Raw genomic sequence first — 14,613 nt, 5'->3', positions numbered from 1 at the left:
TTCAGTTGCATCACAAGGCCACGACTCATGCTAGTCATCGTGTTTTCAAAAATATACTTAGTCCAGTCTTATAATATAGTGTCACATTATGATTCACATTCTTGTTTTGATTTTGTCCAATAAACGTAGCCATCCAAAGCTGAGATTCTAAATAATTTTAAATACATACATCATATCAAAAATTGTGGAAACGGTAGAATTCGAACCTGCGTCTTCCCTGGCTACCACGCCCGAAGCGCCTTACTTAACTGAATAGGTATTTCATACTAATTAGATGATGCTCGGAACTTAGGTTTTTAAAAATCTCGAGGGAATTCTCGAGACTTTTCCGGAAAAATAGTGCTTACCTAATGTGTGTATTAAATTTCGTTAAAATTCGTTTAACGAATGATCCGTGAAAAGGAACAGACAGACTGACATACAAACTTTCGCATTTATAATATTAGTATGAATTCGGTGCCATTTCAGAACGATACCTAGTCGACAAGTATTTGTCACTTGTCTGTATTCGTTTTTGATACTTTTTTATTAAGTAGGTAAGTATTATTTTTCATGAATCTCTAAAGGTTTCCTGTTCGTTCGACAAAAGTAGGTTTACTCACACAAGCTAAAATCCAATTCGCCGTGTCGTGTACACGCGCGCACACAGCTACGCGTGACTTGAGGGAAAAATAAAATTTCTCGCTAAGTTTATAATGGGAAAACTTTGAGAACCACTTAATTATGTTAATGTTTGAAACAAAATTTTAGAAGAGACGTTTAAACACGGCAATGACATAATTTAAAAATATTTAAATATGAATTTGTCCTAACCGTGTATGCACTTACTACATCAGTACCTACTAACATAATGAGTAGGTAGAGAAATGTTAATAGTAGATTATTAACCAAGGGGATAAAGCAGTGTCTTCTGTCGCGGGTGACGATTTAAATCGCGAGCGTAACGAAGGACTCGAGGTTTACTCCCGAGCGTAGCGAGGGTGTTAAAAACTTAAATCACGAGCGAAGCGAGGGATTTAAGACGAGTCCTGAGTGTAGCGAGGGAAGGGAAGTAGGAAGTAAGTGTAGGGAAGTTCACCCAAGACTAAGACAGCTTTATCACCGAGGTAAATACTCTACTTTTCGTACCATTTGCGAAAAAATTAACACAATAATAATATGAGATAAGCATTTATTAAACGTATTTTTAGAACATTAACTTATTTATAAAAATAAATTAAAATAAACTTAACGCTTATGTATTTGAAGAAAACAAAAACGCGGCAAATTCCTAGACTAATATTTTTTTGTCGGAAAAGCAAAGGCATCAATCTCATACGGCCTTGTCGGTTTTCGTAATTTTATATAATAATCATAACTGCATAATAAATGCGTATTCCTTTTTCAAAAAGATGTATAATGCTTTATATACAAACTCAATGGTGTAAACCTTCGTGGTTTTTGCTGTGTCTAAATTGGATTTGTTAAACATTCTTTATGTTGGTAATTAAAAAAAAACACAGATATAGTCTATCTGTCTGGTGGGAGGCCTCGGCCGTGGCTAGTTACTACCCTACCGGCAAAGCCGTGCCGCCAAGCAATTTAGCGTTCCGGTATGATGCCGTGTAGAAACCAAAGGTGTATGGGTTTAATAAAAATTGCCATACTCCTTCCAGGTTAGCCCGCTCCCACCTTAGACTGCATCGTCACTTACCATTAGGTGAGATTGCAGTCAAGGGCTATCTTGTATCTGAATAAATAAAAAAAAAGAAATAAAAAGTTCAGTATACATTTCGGTACCTAAGTATTCCAAATTTAAATCACATTCTCTCCCTAGGGGATGAATGAAATTCAGTACAATTTTCTTTCCGTTTTTAACAGATTAAAAATGACTATTGTTATGTACGCTTTTTGTGGCATTAAATGTCACTTTTTTGAGCAAGTGGTACGAAAATAGTATTTCCATTTTACATTGCCCATTATTGTTATATTCAGAAAGTAAAATGATAAGACTGAGTGTGATTGTGTGGTTTAACATGGTACAAGGTCACTGTTTAGGGCAGCAGTAAACAAGATCCAGTTAGCCTTAATGATTGCCAACCTCCGGTAGGAGATAGCACTTGAAGAAGAAGAAGAAGAGAAGTTATAGAGATGATTAGTGTTAACGTTGCTTAACCAGTAGGTATAATAGATGCTAAGTTCAAAGTAAGAAATGAATTCGAAACTCGAAACGTATTACAGAGATCTAATTGCATCAGTAAATTAGATTCGGTAAATTAATACTGCAAACTAATTAAAGTTTCGCCGATGTTTCTGAAGCCGCATACTATTAGTTTTAATAGCGTGTTTCTGTACGTTAGGTATTACTATAGGGTTAGTACAAGTTCAAACATCTCGACATCGTTGATAGATTTTGAGTATCAAACATTTGATCGTGTAAGTAAAATCGACATCGTTGATAGATTTTGAGTATCAAACATTTGATCGTGTAAGTAAAATCGACCTGGATTGCCTTATTAGGGTTTCGTACGTCTGAATGAAAAAAAGGAACCTTTATGCATCATTTTCGTGCGTCTGTCTGTCTGTCTCTCCATCTGTCACAGCCAATTTACTCCGAATGTACTGGGCTGATTAAGTTGACATATGAATTTCTGTGACCCAAACACGGAAAAGTAACGTAAACTAATGAATTTTGAAAATGGGGTCACTTTTGGAGGCAAAAAGGAAAATTAAAACATAAAGTTTTGCAAACAGTACTTTGTGACATATCATTTATGAAATGCTTTGTTGTGGGGATTTCAAATGTCAGTACCCATATAATAAATGCGAAAGTATGTTTGTTTGTTGGTTTGTCCTTCAATCACGTCGCAACGGAGCAACCGATTGGCGTGATCTTTTTGCATGGGTATAGTTCAAGACCTGAAGAGTGACATAGGCTACTTTTTATCTCGGAAAATTAAAGAGTTCCCACGGGATTTTTAAAAAGCTAAATCCACGCGGACGAAGTCGCAGGCATCAGCTAGTATTTTCTTATAATTTAGAAAAAGTCTCATCTCATCTAGATTCTTAAACCTATTTAAGAAAATAGATGAGAATTGACCATTTTTTCCCTTAGGTATCTCTGAAACTACTGAGCTTTATATTTTGGAAAATACAGAAAATAGTTCTTTACTTGTAGGTTACAGGAAACTTATATGTCTATCGTCTTAATATATCTTACATATTCATCGTACGGGACCCTTTTCACGCGAGTTCAACTCGCACTTGCTCAGTTTTTTACAGCTCTAGTTGGTACTGCCATATACAGCTAGTGTCCAAGCGGAAACTGCGAAATTAAAACCGTTATACCACAGAATATATAATAGTAGGTACTAACGTAGTTATACTACTTATTGAATGTACAACTTTACAAATAGAGGATTTATGCTTTATACCTATTTTAATCTGACGTTATAACGTCGTCGTATTTTCGTAACTCGAGATCTATCAACGTTATCGAGATGTGGAAAATTGTGCTAGACCTACTGGAAATAGTTCGATTCAGCTTTACAAAAGTGTCACGTCCCTTATCACGAGTAAACATTGTCTGAAGGCTCTTCATATAAAAATGTACGCTTGTTTCATAAAAACATATTTATGATGAAGCTGTAACGAAAATGCGTCAAGCCTTGAAAAAATGTTTTATTTTTTACAGAATATGTTTTAAAGTACCTAATTAAAAGATATTTCACTATTTACCTATGTAGGTAAAAATATATCTACATATCAGTTTCTTAATATTGATATTGATATTTCTTGTCTATTTATTTAGTACCTACTTACGTACTTGTAGGTATATAATATAAGTATATATCAATCACCCTGACTCAGCTATCCGCCCGGCTTCGCTCGGTCTAAGCCTGTGTTACTTCCATGTTACTTCTGAGTAAAGCAGCTTTTTAATGGTAAGTAAACGAATTATTTAAATCAGTTCAGTAGTTTCAGAGATTATCTATTACAAATAAACAAACAAATATTTCCCTCTCTTATTAGTATAGATTGATACTGAGTCGATTTTACGGAATAAGTTAGTAATCACCAGAAAAACTAACTAATGTAAGTGAATGAGTAAGTAGGCAGTACCTAAAAAAAGAAAATTGTGAGCATAAAATATGTCTGAAAATCTTCATATAACGATTTCGACATTTTATATTGAAACTGAAAATTATTAAATTACGTTCCTATTTCATATCAAAATAAAATTATAATGTAACAATAAATACGATTTATGGTCCATAAAAAGAAAGTAGATCGCTGGAAATTCAATTCCCTTAAAATAGTAAGTTTCTCTGTTATTTCTGTGAGTACCGGCGCGGCGGGAGGAATGATTTGAGCTAAGTTACGATTTCGAATGTATGGGAAGGAATAAATCATAAAACATTGCCTCATTTTCATTTTCATTTTAATGAAAATCATATCATTTCCTTCCAAGGAGGTATATCCAAACTTTACATCCGTCATTTTGCATGGGCCAACGGTCGAGTGTCGGGGCAGGGGTGCAAGGGGGGAGCGGGTGGAGCGGCGCCACCCCGCGAGTTGGGCCCCCGCCCCCACGCGGGATCGATACGTCATTTGAGCTGGTCGCCATGGAGACCGCGAATGGAGCGGGGCGGCGCCGCGGTTCTGAACCTTCTGATGCCGGGATGGTGCATGGGCCTCCGACTCTGCGGGACCTCACGCACTTATCTCGTAAAAAAAAGCCATATAGCTATTTGGGCTCTATGGGGCTATACCCTTTACTTAAACATGACATTTATCGCTTTCGAATTGTTGCTCAACTTAAGCGGCTAATGTAGGGGGTAGGTAAATTGATGAAGAATGTTACGTGTTAGTATGCTGATCATTTCAGTGAATACAGAATTGTTTTTAACCGACTTCAAAAGAGGGAGGCTATGTATTAGAACCGAACGTAGGTATATGTATGTCCGCGATCATCGTAAAGAACAATTTTGATATTTTTTTAAGAGCCAATTACCTACTTATTATGTATTAATATTGTAAGACCTGTGGGTAAATGAACTCTCTGGCGCAGCGGTATGCGCTGCCATGTTCTTATAGAGTTAATGAAAATGAAAATGAGGCAATGTTTTATGATTTGTTCCTTCCCATACATTCGAAATCGTAACTTAGCTCAAATCTTTCCTCCCGCCGCGCCGGTACTCACAGAAATAACAGAGAAACTTACTATTTTAAGGGAATTGAATTTCCAGCGATCTACTTTCTTTTTATGGACCATAAATCGTATTTATTGTTACATTATAATTTTATTTTGATATGAAATAGGAACGTAATTTAATAATTTTCAGTTTCAAGAGCCAGCGCGTGCCAGACCGTCGTTATTTTATAAAAGCTGATTTTTTTTCTAAATTTATAGATTAGCGCTTGTCTGAAATCAGACCTGCAATTTCTCTGCGTATTGACCCCAATACAGGGAGGAGTGATCAGCGATTATGAAGTTTGGAGGCTGAAAGTTTCTTTAGTTTCACACGTCTAAGCTGTGGTGCGGACTAAGCTGTGGTAGCTTAGTCCATTGACGGTACAGCGATCAAAAGTCAAAATACACGTACTTACCGATAGTTTTTCAAGGAATTAATAATTTAGGTATAACAAGAGCGTCTGTAAAGGCATTTGCTCATAAAGTGGTTATTAATACACCGCTATCAAAACTATAAAAATTTGACTTTTACCACACTTGCGGCAAACATATTACTGCACTGTTATTAACCTACAAAGCCTTTTCTTCTAGGGTGTAAGCATCAGCTAAGAAAAGGTATTGAGAAAATCCACCCCTAAGGGGGGTTTAGAAAATCAATAGGTAGGCATAAATACATATATTTTTCAAAGTCAAATTGTTTATTGAGAATAGGTAACATGTTACACTTACTGATGATCAAATTTGTTAATTTTTAAGATGTAGTCATAATAATTAAATAATTTGACTTTGACTTTTGACCTTGCATGATTCTGAGTGCGGCTGATAGTGGTGATAATTAATTACGTACTTAAAACTAAAGCTACGAGGGTTTCAAACGCGCCCAAGTCTGAGAGAGCCCACAACAAATATAGCCGGGTATTCTTTTTATTATCACCACTTTACGAAATGACAAACCTATTAGAACTATCACAAAGCTATTAAACAACTCAATAACAACAAAGTTAGTAGTGCATGCCCGAGATCGAACCCCCGAACTCCCGAAAGGAAGGCGGAAGTCTTAACCACTAGGCTATCACCGCGTGTTAAACATATAAGATTCCTATTGATAATACTAAAGGTAGAGGTTTAAGATATTTTAAAGGCTTATTAAAGTCGAATTGCCATTGCCTACGGACATAATACAATAAGAATTTGAGTACAATAATATTATAACCTATATTTTTCTTCGTCGACATTTACGACTGCTCGGGAAGAGAAACATCTGGTGTGTTGTTTTTAATCATGTATCAGTCTAAAACAGTATTGAAGTTCGAGTGTATACAGACTATCTAAGTATGTACAGTACGCGCGGCGAGAGTTTGGCTTTGACCGTTATTGCGCAGAAATCAGAAATTGGGTATCAACGGGCAATTAGTGGGGTGCGGGGCGGGTGTGTAGGCGCACGCGGTGCTCTGATTGGCGCTCCACTGCTCCAGTCGTTCCCTGCCTCTGTTTGTACAATCACGTTCACAAGTGAATTGCTATTTTCGTTAATTGTTTATTATATAAGAATCTGAATAGCACTGCTGCTAAGACTTTTTTTTAATGTTAACTTTTGTATTTAATAATTATTTTAAGTTTTCTTTTGTTTGTATGTACCAATTTTACATGTATCTTGGAATAAATAATTTTATTAAAAAACAATTATTTAGAATTTTCATCGCTGTCTCTGTAAACTTTAAAAGGAAATAAACATTTTATATAAGTAAAATAACTATCAATAGTTTTAATAAATGAAGAAGTTTATCTATTTCGTATTATTTTCTAGCATTATTACCACTGTACATGAATTTTGACCCACTCAAATATCCAACCTGGTACATAAAAAAGGAAAAGTATTGTGTGCGTGACAGTACCCATGCGCAGTAATCCCCTCCACCCGAAGGTCAAAGCCAAACTCTCGCCGCGCGATCTGTACTAAATTTTATAGCCCAGTTTCTATAAATGAAAAGGGATCATAGAAGGACAAAGAAATAATTGAAGACGATAATCTTCTAAGTATATAAAAGGTAAAGGTGACTGACCGACTGACTGACTGATCTATCAACGCACAGCTCAAACTACTTGACGGATCAGGCTGAAATTTAGCATGCAGATAGCTATTATGACGTAAACATCAGCTAAGAAAGGATTTTTGAAAATTCAACCCCTAAGTGGGTAAAATAGGGGTTTGAAATTTGTGTCGTCTACGCGGACGAAGTCGCGAGCATAAGCTAGTTAGTCAAATAGAAATCAAACTCCGTTTGTACCCAACGTCAACGGGAAGTACCCTGTAGGTTCCTTGACAGACAGACGGACAGACAGATAGACAGACAGACAGAGAGACAGACAACAAAGTGATAAGGGTGATCCTATAAGGGTTCCGTTTTTTCTTTTGAGGTACGGAACCCTAAAAACTGCTATACCCCTTCCAGGTTAGCCCACTTCCATCTTAGACTGCATCATAACTTACCACCAGGTGATATGGCAGTCAAGTTAACTAATTGTATCTGAATAAATAAATAAAATAAGGTACGACAATAGGGCAACGGATGGGATTTGAACCGGCAACCTTTCAGAATTCAGTCCGCTATTGAGAATTTCATGGAGCTATGTCGGTCACTTTGGTTCTCATACTGATGTTTTCGTTATTAATTTTGTCCCTCAGAGAGTCACCCAACATAGCCCGCTCCATAGCACGCTGAGCTACTTTGAACTTGTGGACAAGGTCAACTGTCAGTGTCCACGTTTCAGCGCCATACGTCATCACAGATAGGATACACTCATTAAAGACTTTCGTCTTTAGGCTTTGGGGTATGGACGAACTGAAGACAGGATGCAATTTTCCGAATGCTGCCCAGCCCCTGTAGGTAGGTATTCTGTCAGATTCCTTGTCGAAGTTGTTTCTCCCAAGTTGTATTACCTGACCTAGAACTGAACGCCCCCCACACTCGCACAGCCCCCGCGCTATACCCGGTGCGGGCGAGCGTGGGTGACGTGCGGGTGTGCGGGCGTCCCCCGCCTCTTACCCCGATTACCATCTCAACCAGTCGCCTATAACTATACCTAGGTACCTAGTGATTATAATAATTAACAATTTACTAGGGTACTTATATAGTCTTTTAAGAAGGTAATACCTATAAGTATACCTATCTACTTATCAAAAACACAACCTACAAATACTTATACAAACTTTCAAATAGGTACGTATTTGCTTATACAAACAAGAAAGTTAGCGAACAATATAAAAGTAATGGGATAGAGTGAAATGGCAGACGGGTGCTTACATTAGTGTGAAAGAGATGAGGTTATTCAAATTGAGGGTACATATTTCTACATAGGTAACAAATAGCTAGTTAACAAAATGTGGATAAGTCCTGATTTTTTTTTGAAATAATTTTATTGTCGCCAGGATTAAAAATTGAACAATATAAAATAGGTAAGCTTGATTCGTATGCCGTTTCGGTATTAAATGACCACACGTAACTACCTAATAACCTAACTGCTCGTACCTAAATAAGTAATCCATTTTCTTACCTTTGTGTTTCCTTCATAAGCTGTTAGTTCTAAGTTATTAAGCCCGACTTATCTGTCTAAATTTGCATGCTGTAGCCGTCTAAAATTTGAATTATATAATAACTTATCACACAGGATTAATATAATGGTTTTTTTTAATAATTCTGTTGGTGGTTCAATAAAAAAATAAAAATAAAATCCGAATTCAGTTATGAATGAAAATAAAAGCCTACCATGAGCAAATCAGACCGGCCGCTGGAGTTTCGTAGGTTAAGTTGGACAAGTTAAAAAATCAAAATCTCTTTTATCTCTTTTATAATTATTTATCTTTTTTAAGTACTATTATAAGTTTTTCAAATTGTCAAAAAGCTGTGCTACGAAAGAGAGTTTTTATTTTTATTTCTGTAATTTTTTAGCAATTTGTAATCAGCAAATCTAATATTTCATATTTTTCGCTTTGCATACTTTGGAGATGAGGGGGGATGGTATTTTTCGTAATTTTTTCATCAAGTAAAAACTATTTCACCTAATTATATTTTCGGGCCCTTTTACAACGATTTTTTTTAAATTCTTTCATTTGCAATAAGAAGGTTGGGCAAGGTACCTGTAATTTAAACCTAATTCCAGTTTAGTAGTTACTAAAATAAGCATTTATGACGGATGGACAGATGGACAGTCGCATTTTGGTGCGGAACTACCTACTTGGACTACTTCTTTGAATTGAACGCCTAGAATTTTTTCTTTCCATTTATTTTTAGAGTTTCTTATCAAAAACCTTTTATCTTACATTTCTCAAACTCAAAAACCTAAACTCAACATTTATTCAAAATGGGTATCATTGTACACTTTTTGATAGTCAATAGGCTAGTTGACCCTTTTTTTTAAGTAGGTCTTAAATGGTTAATATTTGTCCTATTAGATCAAAAAAATTAACACTATATTTTTTTGCGCCCTAAAAACCGTAAAACTTTAATTTAAAAATATATTTTTCTTAGACAGGTGAAAACACTGTCGGCCATGTTTGGCCGATAGATTATCTGTGCTCTGACGTCATGCATTTGTAAACAACAGCACAACCTCCCAAAGTTTAATAAATATGACTTCTATACTAGTTTACATGAAAAATATAGTAATTATCGTTATTGTATCATCCGAGAATGTAAAAAAAGTAGATAATTTAAAGTCCTGACAAACTTTTACGGACTTTAAATTTTATATATATGGATACTACGTTAGTCCACGCGTGACATAGGGATGACATTTCTTTGTTTACATATTTAATGACGTCACATCATGGCTGACAGCGTTTTCTGCGTTTCAAATAAAAATAAAAATTGTATTTTTTAAAATTGGATTTATATATCCATCCTGCGTTTTTTAATAATTGTTATTGATATATTTCGTTGTCTTAAGCAAAATACTATAATAAATAATCATTTATTGGACGAAATTAGATATGAGTCAAGTAGCCTATTGTTGAATTTGGAAAGATAATAATGCGGTTAAACTTAAAACTAAAGCTACAAACGCGCCCTGGTCTAAGAGGAAGCCCACAATAAACTCATCCGGTTATTCTTATTACTATCACCACTTCACAATGTCACTTAAACTTACTGAAACTATCAAAACTGTGGCAACTCATTCCAAAGCTTTCTTTTCATTTAAATAATCATTTATATTGTAAAAGGATTTTTCGATAAGTAAGTTTTCGTTTTATGACAGCTTTGCACTTGTTGAAAGACTTCTCCAATATGTCTTCTGGAAGTTTATTGTCTCAGTCTATGAGGTTCCTGAACTAGTTGTTATAGGTACATTTATTGTATAAATAATATTGTAACTAGGTATAAACTTTTATTTGCTTCGAGAAACATTTTGAGAAATGGTATTCCCATGTTATGATTATTGAACAAAAAGTAGAAAAGTTGAAGAGAGTTGCAGGAGCAACTTCAAGAACAGGTATTTACAATGTTTGAATATGTAGGTTGTATGCAAGCAGTTTTAGACAACATCTTATGGATTATTATTATTATTGTAATGAAATATATTATGAAATAATTACTTCATCATTTAAATCTAAAAAATAGATACGTGATAACTACCAATTAGGTAAATTGATCATAATATTATTATGTAAATATTTTGATTAGGCAGGCTTATATTATTTTCAGTTCTAAATGTGGTTATTCATAAAGTTATATTTACAATTGTTGACAGTATGTACGACCAAAAAGTAGCAACTTTTCATAGTAAAGTCATTGAACATTCATCCTCCTCAACATTGTTGCCTGGTAGAGATCGCTTCAAAGCGATAAAGCCGTTAATTGTACTTCTATTTTGTGTTATTTCTTTATTTTTATAATGGTGTATATTAAAGAAAATCAAACTAAACCAAAAAACTTTTCCTGAGTCTTTTCCAAATTTATTTGCGGGTAGATCTTTTTTTAAAGCGCCATCTAGTGCATACAAGTCTGAACTACTACGAAAGTTAACATGTATGTGAGTAAGCTCGCAATTGACTTGCCTAAAAGCTTCGTCACGTTCGAGGTAGAGGGATGAAGTGATAGTAAAATCATAAAATGTTAACCCTGTGACTGTAGTTATAAAATGATTGTGATGTTTTGTATAGCGGTTGTTTATGGGGCTAGACTAGAATTCATTAAAAGAGAATAATTAAAAAAAAATCATGATTATTATTTACTAGCTGATGCCCGCGACTTCGTCCGCGTGGAAATAGGGTTTTTAAAAATCCCGTGGGAACTCTTTGATTTTCCGGGATATAAAGTACTCACTCTCCAGGTCTTCATCTATACCAATGCAAAAAATCACGTCAATCCGTTGCACCGTTGCGACGTGATTGAAGGACAAACCAACAAACAAACACACTTTCGCAATTATAATAAGGGTACTGATTTTCACCATGAACGTCACCACGGTAATTGTCACGCTACACGGAAGGTGATTAATGAAGTCGCAATCCATAGACGATAAATTATATTTTTCAATTTTTTTACATAAAAATAGAGGTTTTTTCTGCGGGAAACTATTGTTATGTTAAATAATTCAAAAATATTTGTCTTTTACGCCTTGTGACGTCACATTAATCGGCTTCCCTACAGCGCGGCGTGACGTAAATAATTAATTATGTTAAAAATAACGTAAAATCGTTTTTTTTGGGTTCCGTACCTCAAAAGGAAAAACGGAACCCTTATAGGATCACTTTGTTGTCTGTCTGTCCGTCTGTCGGTCTGTCAAGAAACCTACACCCACTGGGTACTTCCCGATCTACTAGAATCATGCCAAAGCAGGTAGGCAGGTCTTATAGCAGACATTAGGGGAAATATATGAAAACTGTGAATTTGTGGTTACATCACACAAAAAAAAATTAAATTGTGGTCAGGAATTCGTATTTTCAGTTTTCGAAGTAAGATAACTATATCAAGTGGGATATCATATGAAGGGCTTCGTCTGTGCATTCTGAAACAGATTTTGTTTATTTTTATGCATCATAGTTTTTGAATTATCGTGCAAAATGTCGAAAATACGAATGTAGTACGGAACCCTCGTTGCGCAAGCCTGACTCGCACTTGCCCGGTTTTTTATTAAATGCATACTTACCGTTGATAAATCTTAATATATAAAAGGAAAAGGTGACTGACTGCTCAAACTACTGGACAGATCGGACTAAAATTTGTCATGCAGATAGTTATTATGTCGAGGCATCCGCTAAGAAAGGATTTTTGAAAAGTCAACCCCTAGGGGGGCGAAATAGGGGTTTGAAATTTGTGTAGTCCACGCGAACAAAGTCGCGAGCATAAGCTAGTAGGTATACTATTATGAAAGTATGTTGAAAACTGTGGAGCACGTGTCGTTCCTGAATACATGCACGTATCGCCTTCATTAGGCAACAGTTGCAGAATGCAGATGTGCGGAGGACACTGGAGCGCGAACATATCTAAGGTAGGTTGATGTTCATGCTAAATCGGCAAAGGATTTTCTATACCAAATATATATGAAGTTAATTAGAAAAATATCAGTTGATTTGTAATATTTTATTTAAAATTCGTTTGCAGAAGTTGTACAGGTAGCTAGATCCTAGCTAGGGATGTTCAATTTCGGTAAAACATTAATCCAATGAAATAATATTAATTGTGTAATTGACATAATTCACAATGAACTGCAATAAACCATAGTCAACTATTGAACAGTACATATTATATCACCAGTTAAACAAATAAGTATCACTATTATTATAACTTTAAATAAATAAGGAGATATAACTACAACCTCATTATACAGAAGAAGGGTGGTACGAATTAATGTAACCGCTTATTCAATACCATGTAAATAACGGTTACAATAGTCGAGAAACTTTCGTACCCGCCTGGATCTGTGATTCAAATATTCAATAAACTACCAGCACTTTTATATCAAAAGTTACAAAAGATCCTACAATATGCCTTATCAATGAGCTACATTGTAAAGTTCTTTACAAAACGATCATTATTCTCAGCCAGTTTTACGATGCAAGTGCTAGTATCAGAGTTTTCACGAATTGAAGAAAACAAGATCGTTGCCGTGTCGCTTTCTGCAAGACATGAAAGTGGAGAGAAGTGTCAGCCAAGGCTTATTGCGTCGACTGACACTTTTCGAAATCAGCGCAAAGGGCCTCGTTTTACTTCTAAATTATAATAAGTAGTCACTGGTCTCGAAACATGGCTTAAGTACTATACACCTAAAATATATAAATTATTACAAATTAAGTAAGGCATTTACAACATCTGGGATCCTTAAATTACTTTATATTTACACGATACTAGACCGCAACAGCATCGTGTAAAAATAAAGAATTGACTAAACTTATATCGGTAATTTTTTTGTTTATATTATGTAAAAAATGGTCAAGATTTCGGCGATCTAAGCTGACCTTCGAAGCTTTACGTTTTTAAGTGAACAAATTATACTTTGATTGGCAAGGCTTCGGGTAGGTCGGGTCATATAAAAGACATCGTTGGAAATTTTTAACATAAGGGGCGCAGTCGTTACAACTTAGCACTATCGTTTGGCACTGACTTTCGTTAAAATATTTTCTAATAAATAAACCATCAATAATAAAATTACTATGACTCGAAATTACATTTGAAATTTCGTAAATTACATAATTATTATGAAAGTATATTTTAATCACAGTCATGGTTTTTTCATTGAAAAGACGGTGCGTGCCACGACAAAACGAAAGTATAACACATTATTATAGCGATTACTACATATGACACGAAATCCTAAACTAATTCATCGTGAAATTTGAGCATTATTCTTGTGCATGAAATAATACATGAAAATCACATATCACATATTTAGATGTTTTTCTTGTGATGACGTACTTCATGTTAATACCGCTGAGGTATTTCACCTTCGTCTCTTTGCCGAAACAGCGGCTGCTATCATTTGTCTTAACATCGGTTCTGGCGTGCACGCTTTAGGGTCGCATTTCATTTGGCCATCACCGCCACATCTGAAAGGGGAAAAAGTAAATTCATAAATTATTTTCCAAAAAGCGCGCCTGTGTTATTTAAAACCAGTGAGCAAAAGTCAAATTTGCTGAATTTCCGGGATAAAAGGCAACCTATGCATGTCCGTTTCCTGTATGCAAACTATCCCGGTAACTATACCATGAAAATCGGTTAAATGAATGGGCCGTGAAAGGGTAACAGACAGACAGACAAACTTTTGCATTTACAGCATAAGTATAGAAATATTATAAACTGGCTGATGCTCGCGACTTCGTACGCGTGGTTTTAGGTTTTTAAAGATCCCGTGGGAATTTCCTGGTGATTCTTCTTAAAATTTTCTGAATACTAATCAAAACCATGGTGAATTGCACTAAGTTTAAGTTTAAGCACTCTATT

At 35.3% G+C, this 14,613-nt stretch overlaps 1 protein-coding gene across 1 annotated transcript in view; it reads right to left on the bottom strand.

Moving 5' to 3' along the window:
• Nucleotides 1-12,737: 12,737 nt before the first annotated feature.
• The window catches only part of tnc (tenectin), a 54,482-nt gene continuing 52,606 nt past the window's right edge, over nt 12,738-14,613 (bottom strand). Inside the window, exon 7 of the mRNA XM_034984572.2 lies at nt 12,738-14,219. Coding sequence (XP_034840463.1) covers nt 14,114-14,219 — 106 coding nt within the window. The 3' untranslated portion in view covers nt 12,738-14,113. The remainder of the gene's footprint in view (nt 14,220-14,613) is intronic.

The sequence above is a fragment of the Maniola hyperantus genome, chromosome 3 (assembly GCF_902806685.2).
Source record: "Maniola hyperantus chromosome 3, iAphHyp1.2, whole genome shotgun sequence".
Taxonomy (NCBI): Eukaryota; Metazoa; Arthropoda; class Insecta; order Lepidoptera; family Nymphalidae; genus Maniola; species Maniola hyperantus.
Note: the sequence above shows the minus strand (reverse complement) of the source record. Positions and strands in the feature narration are given on the sequence as shown.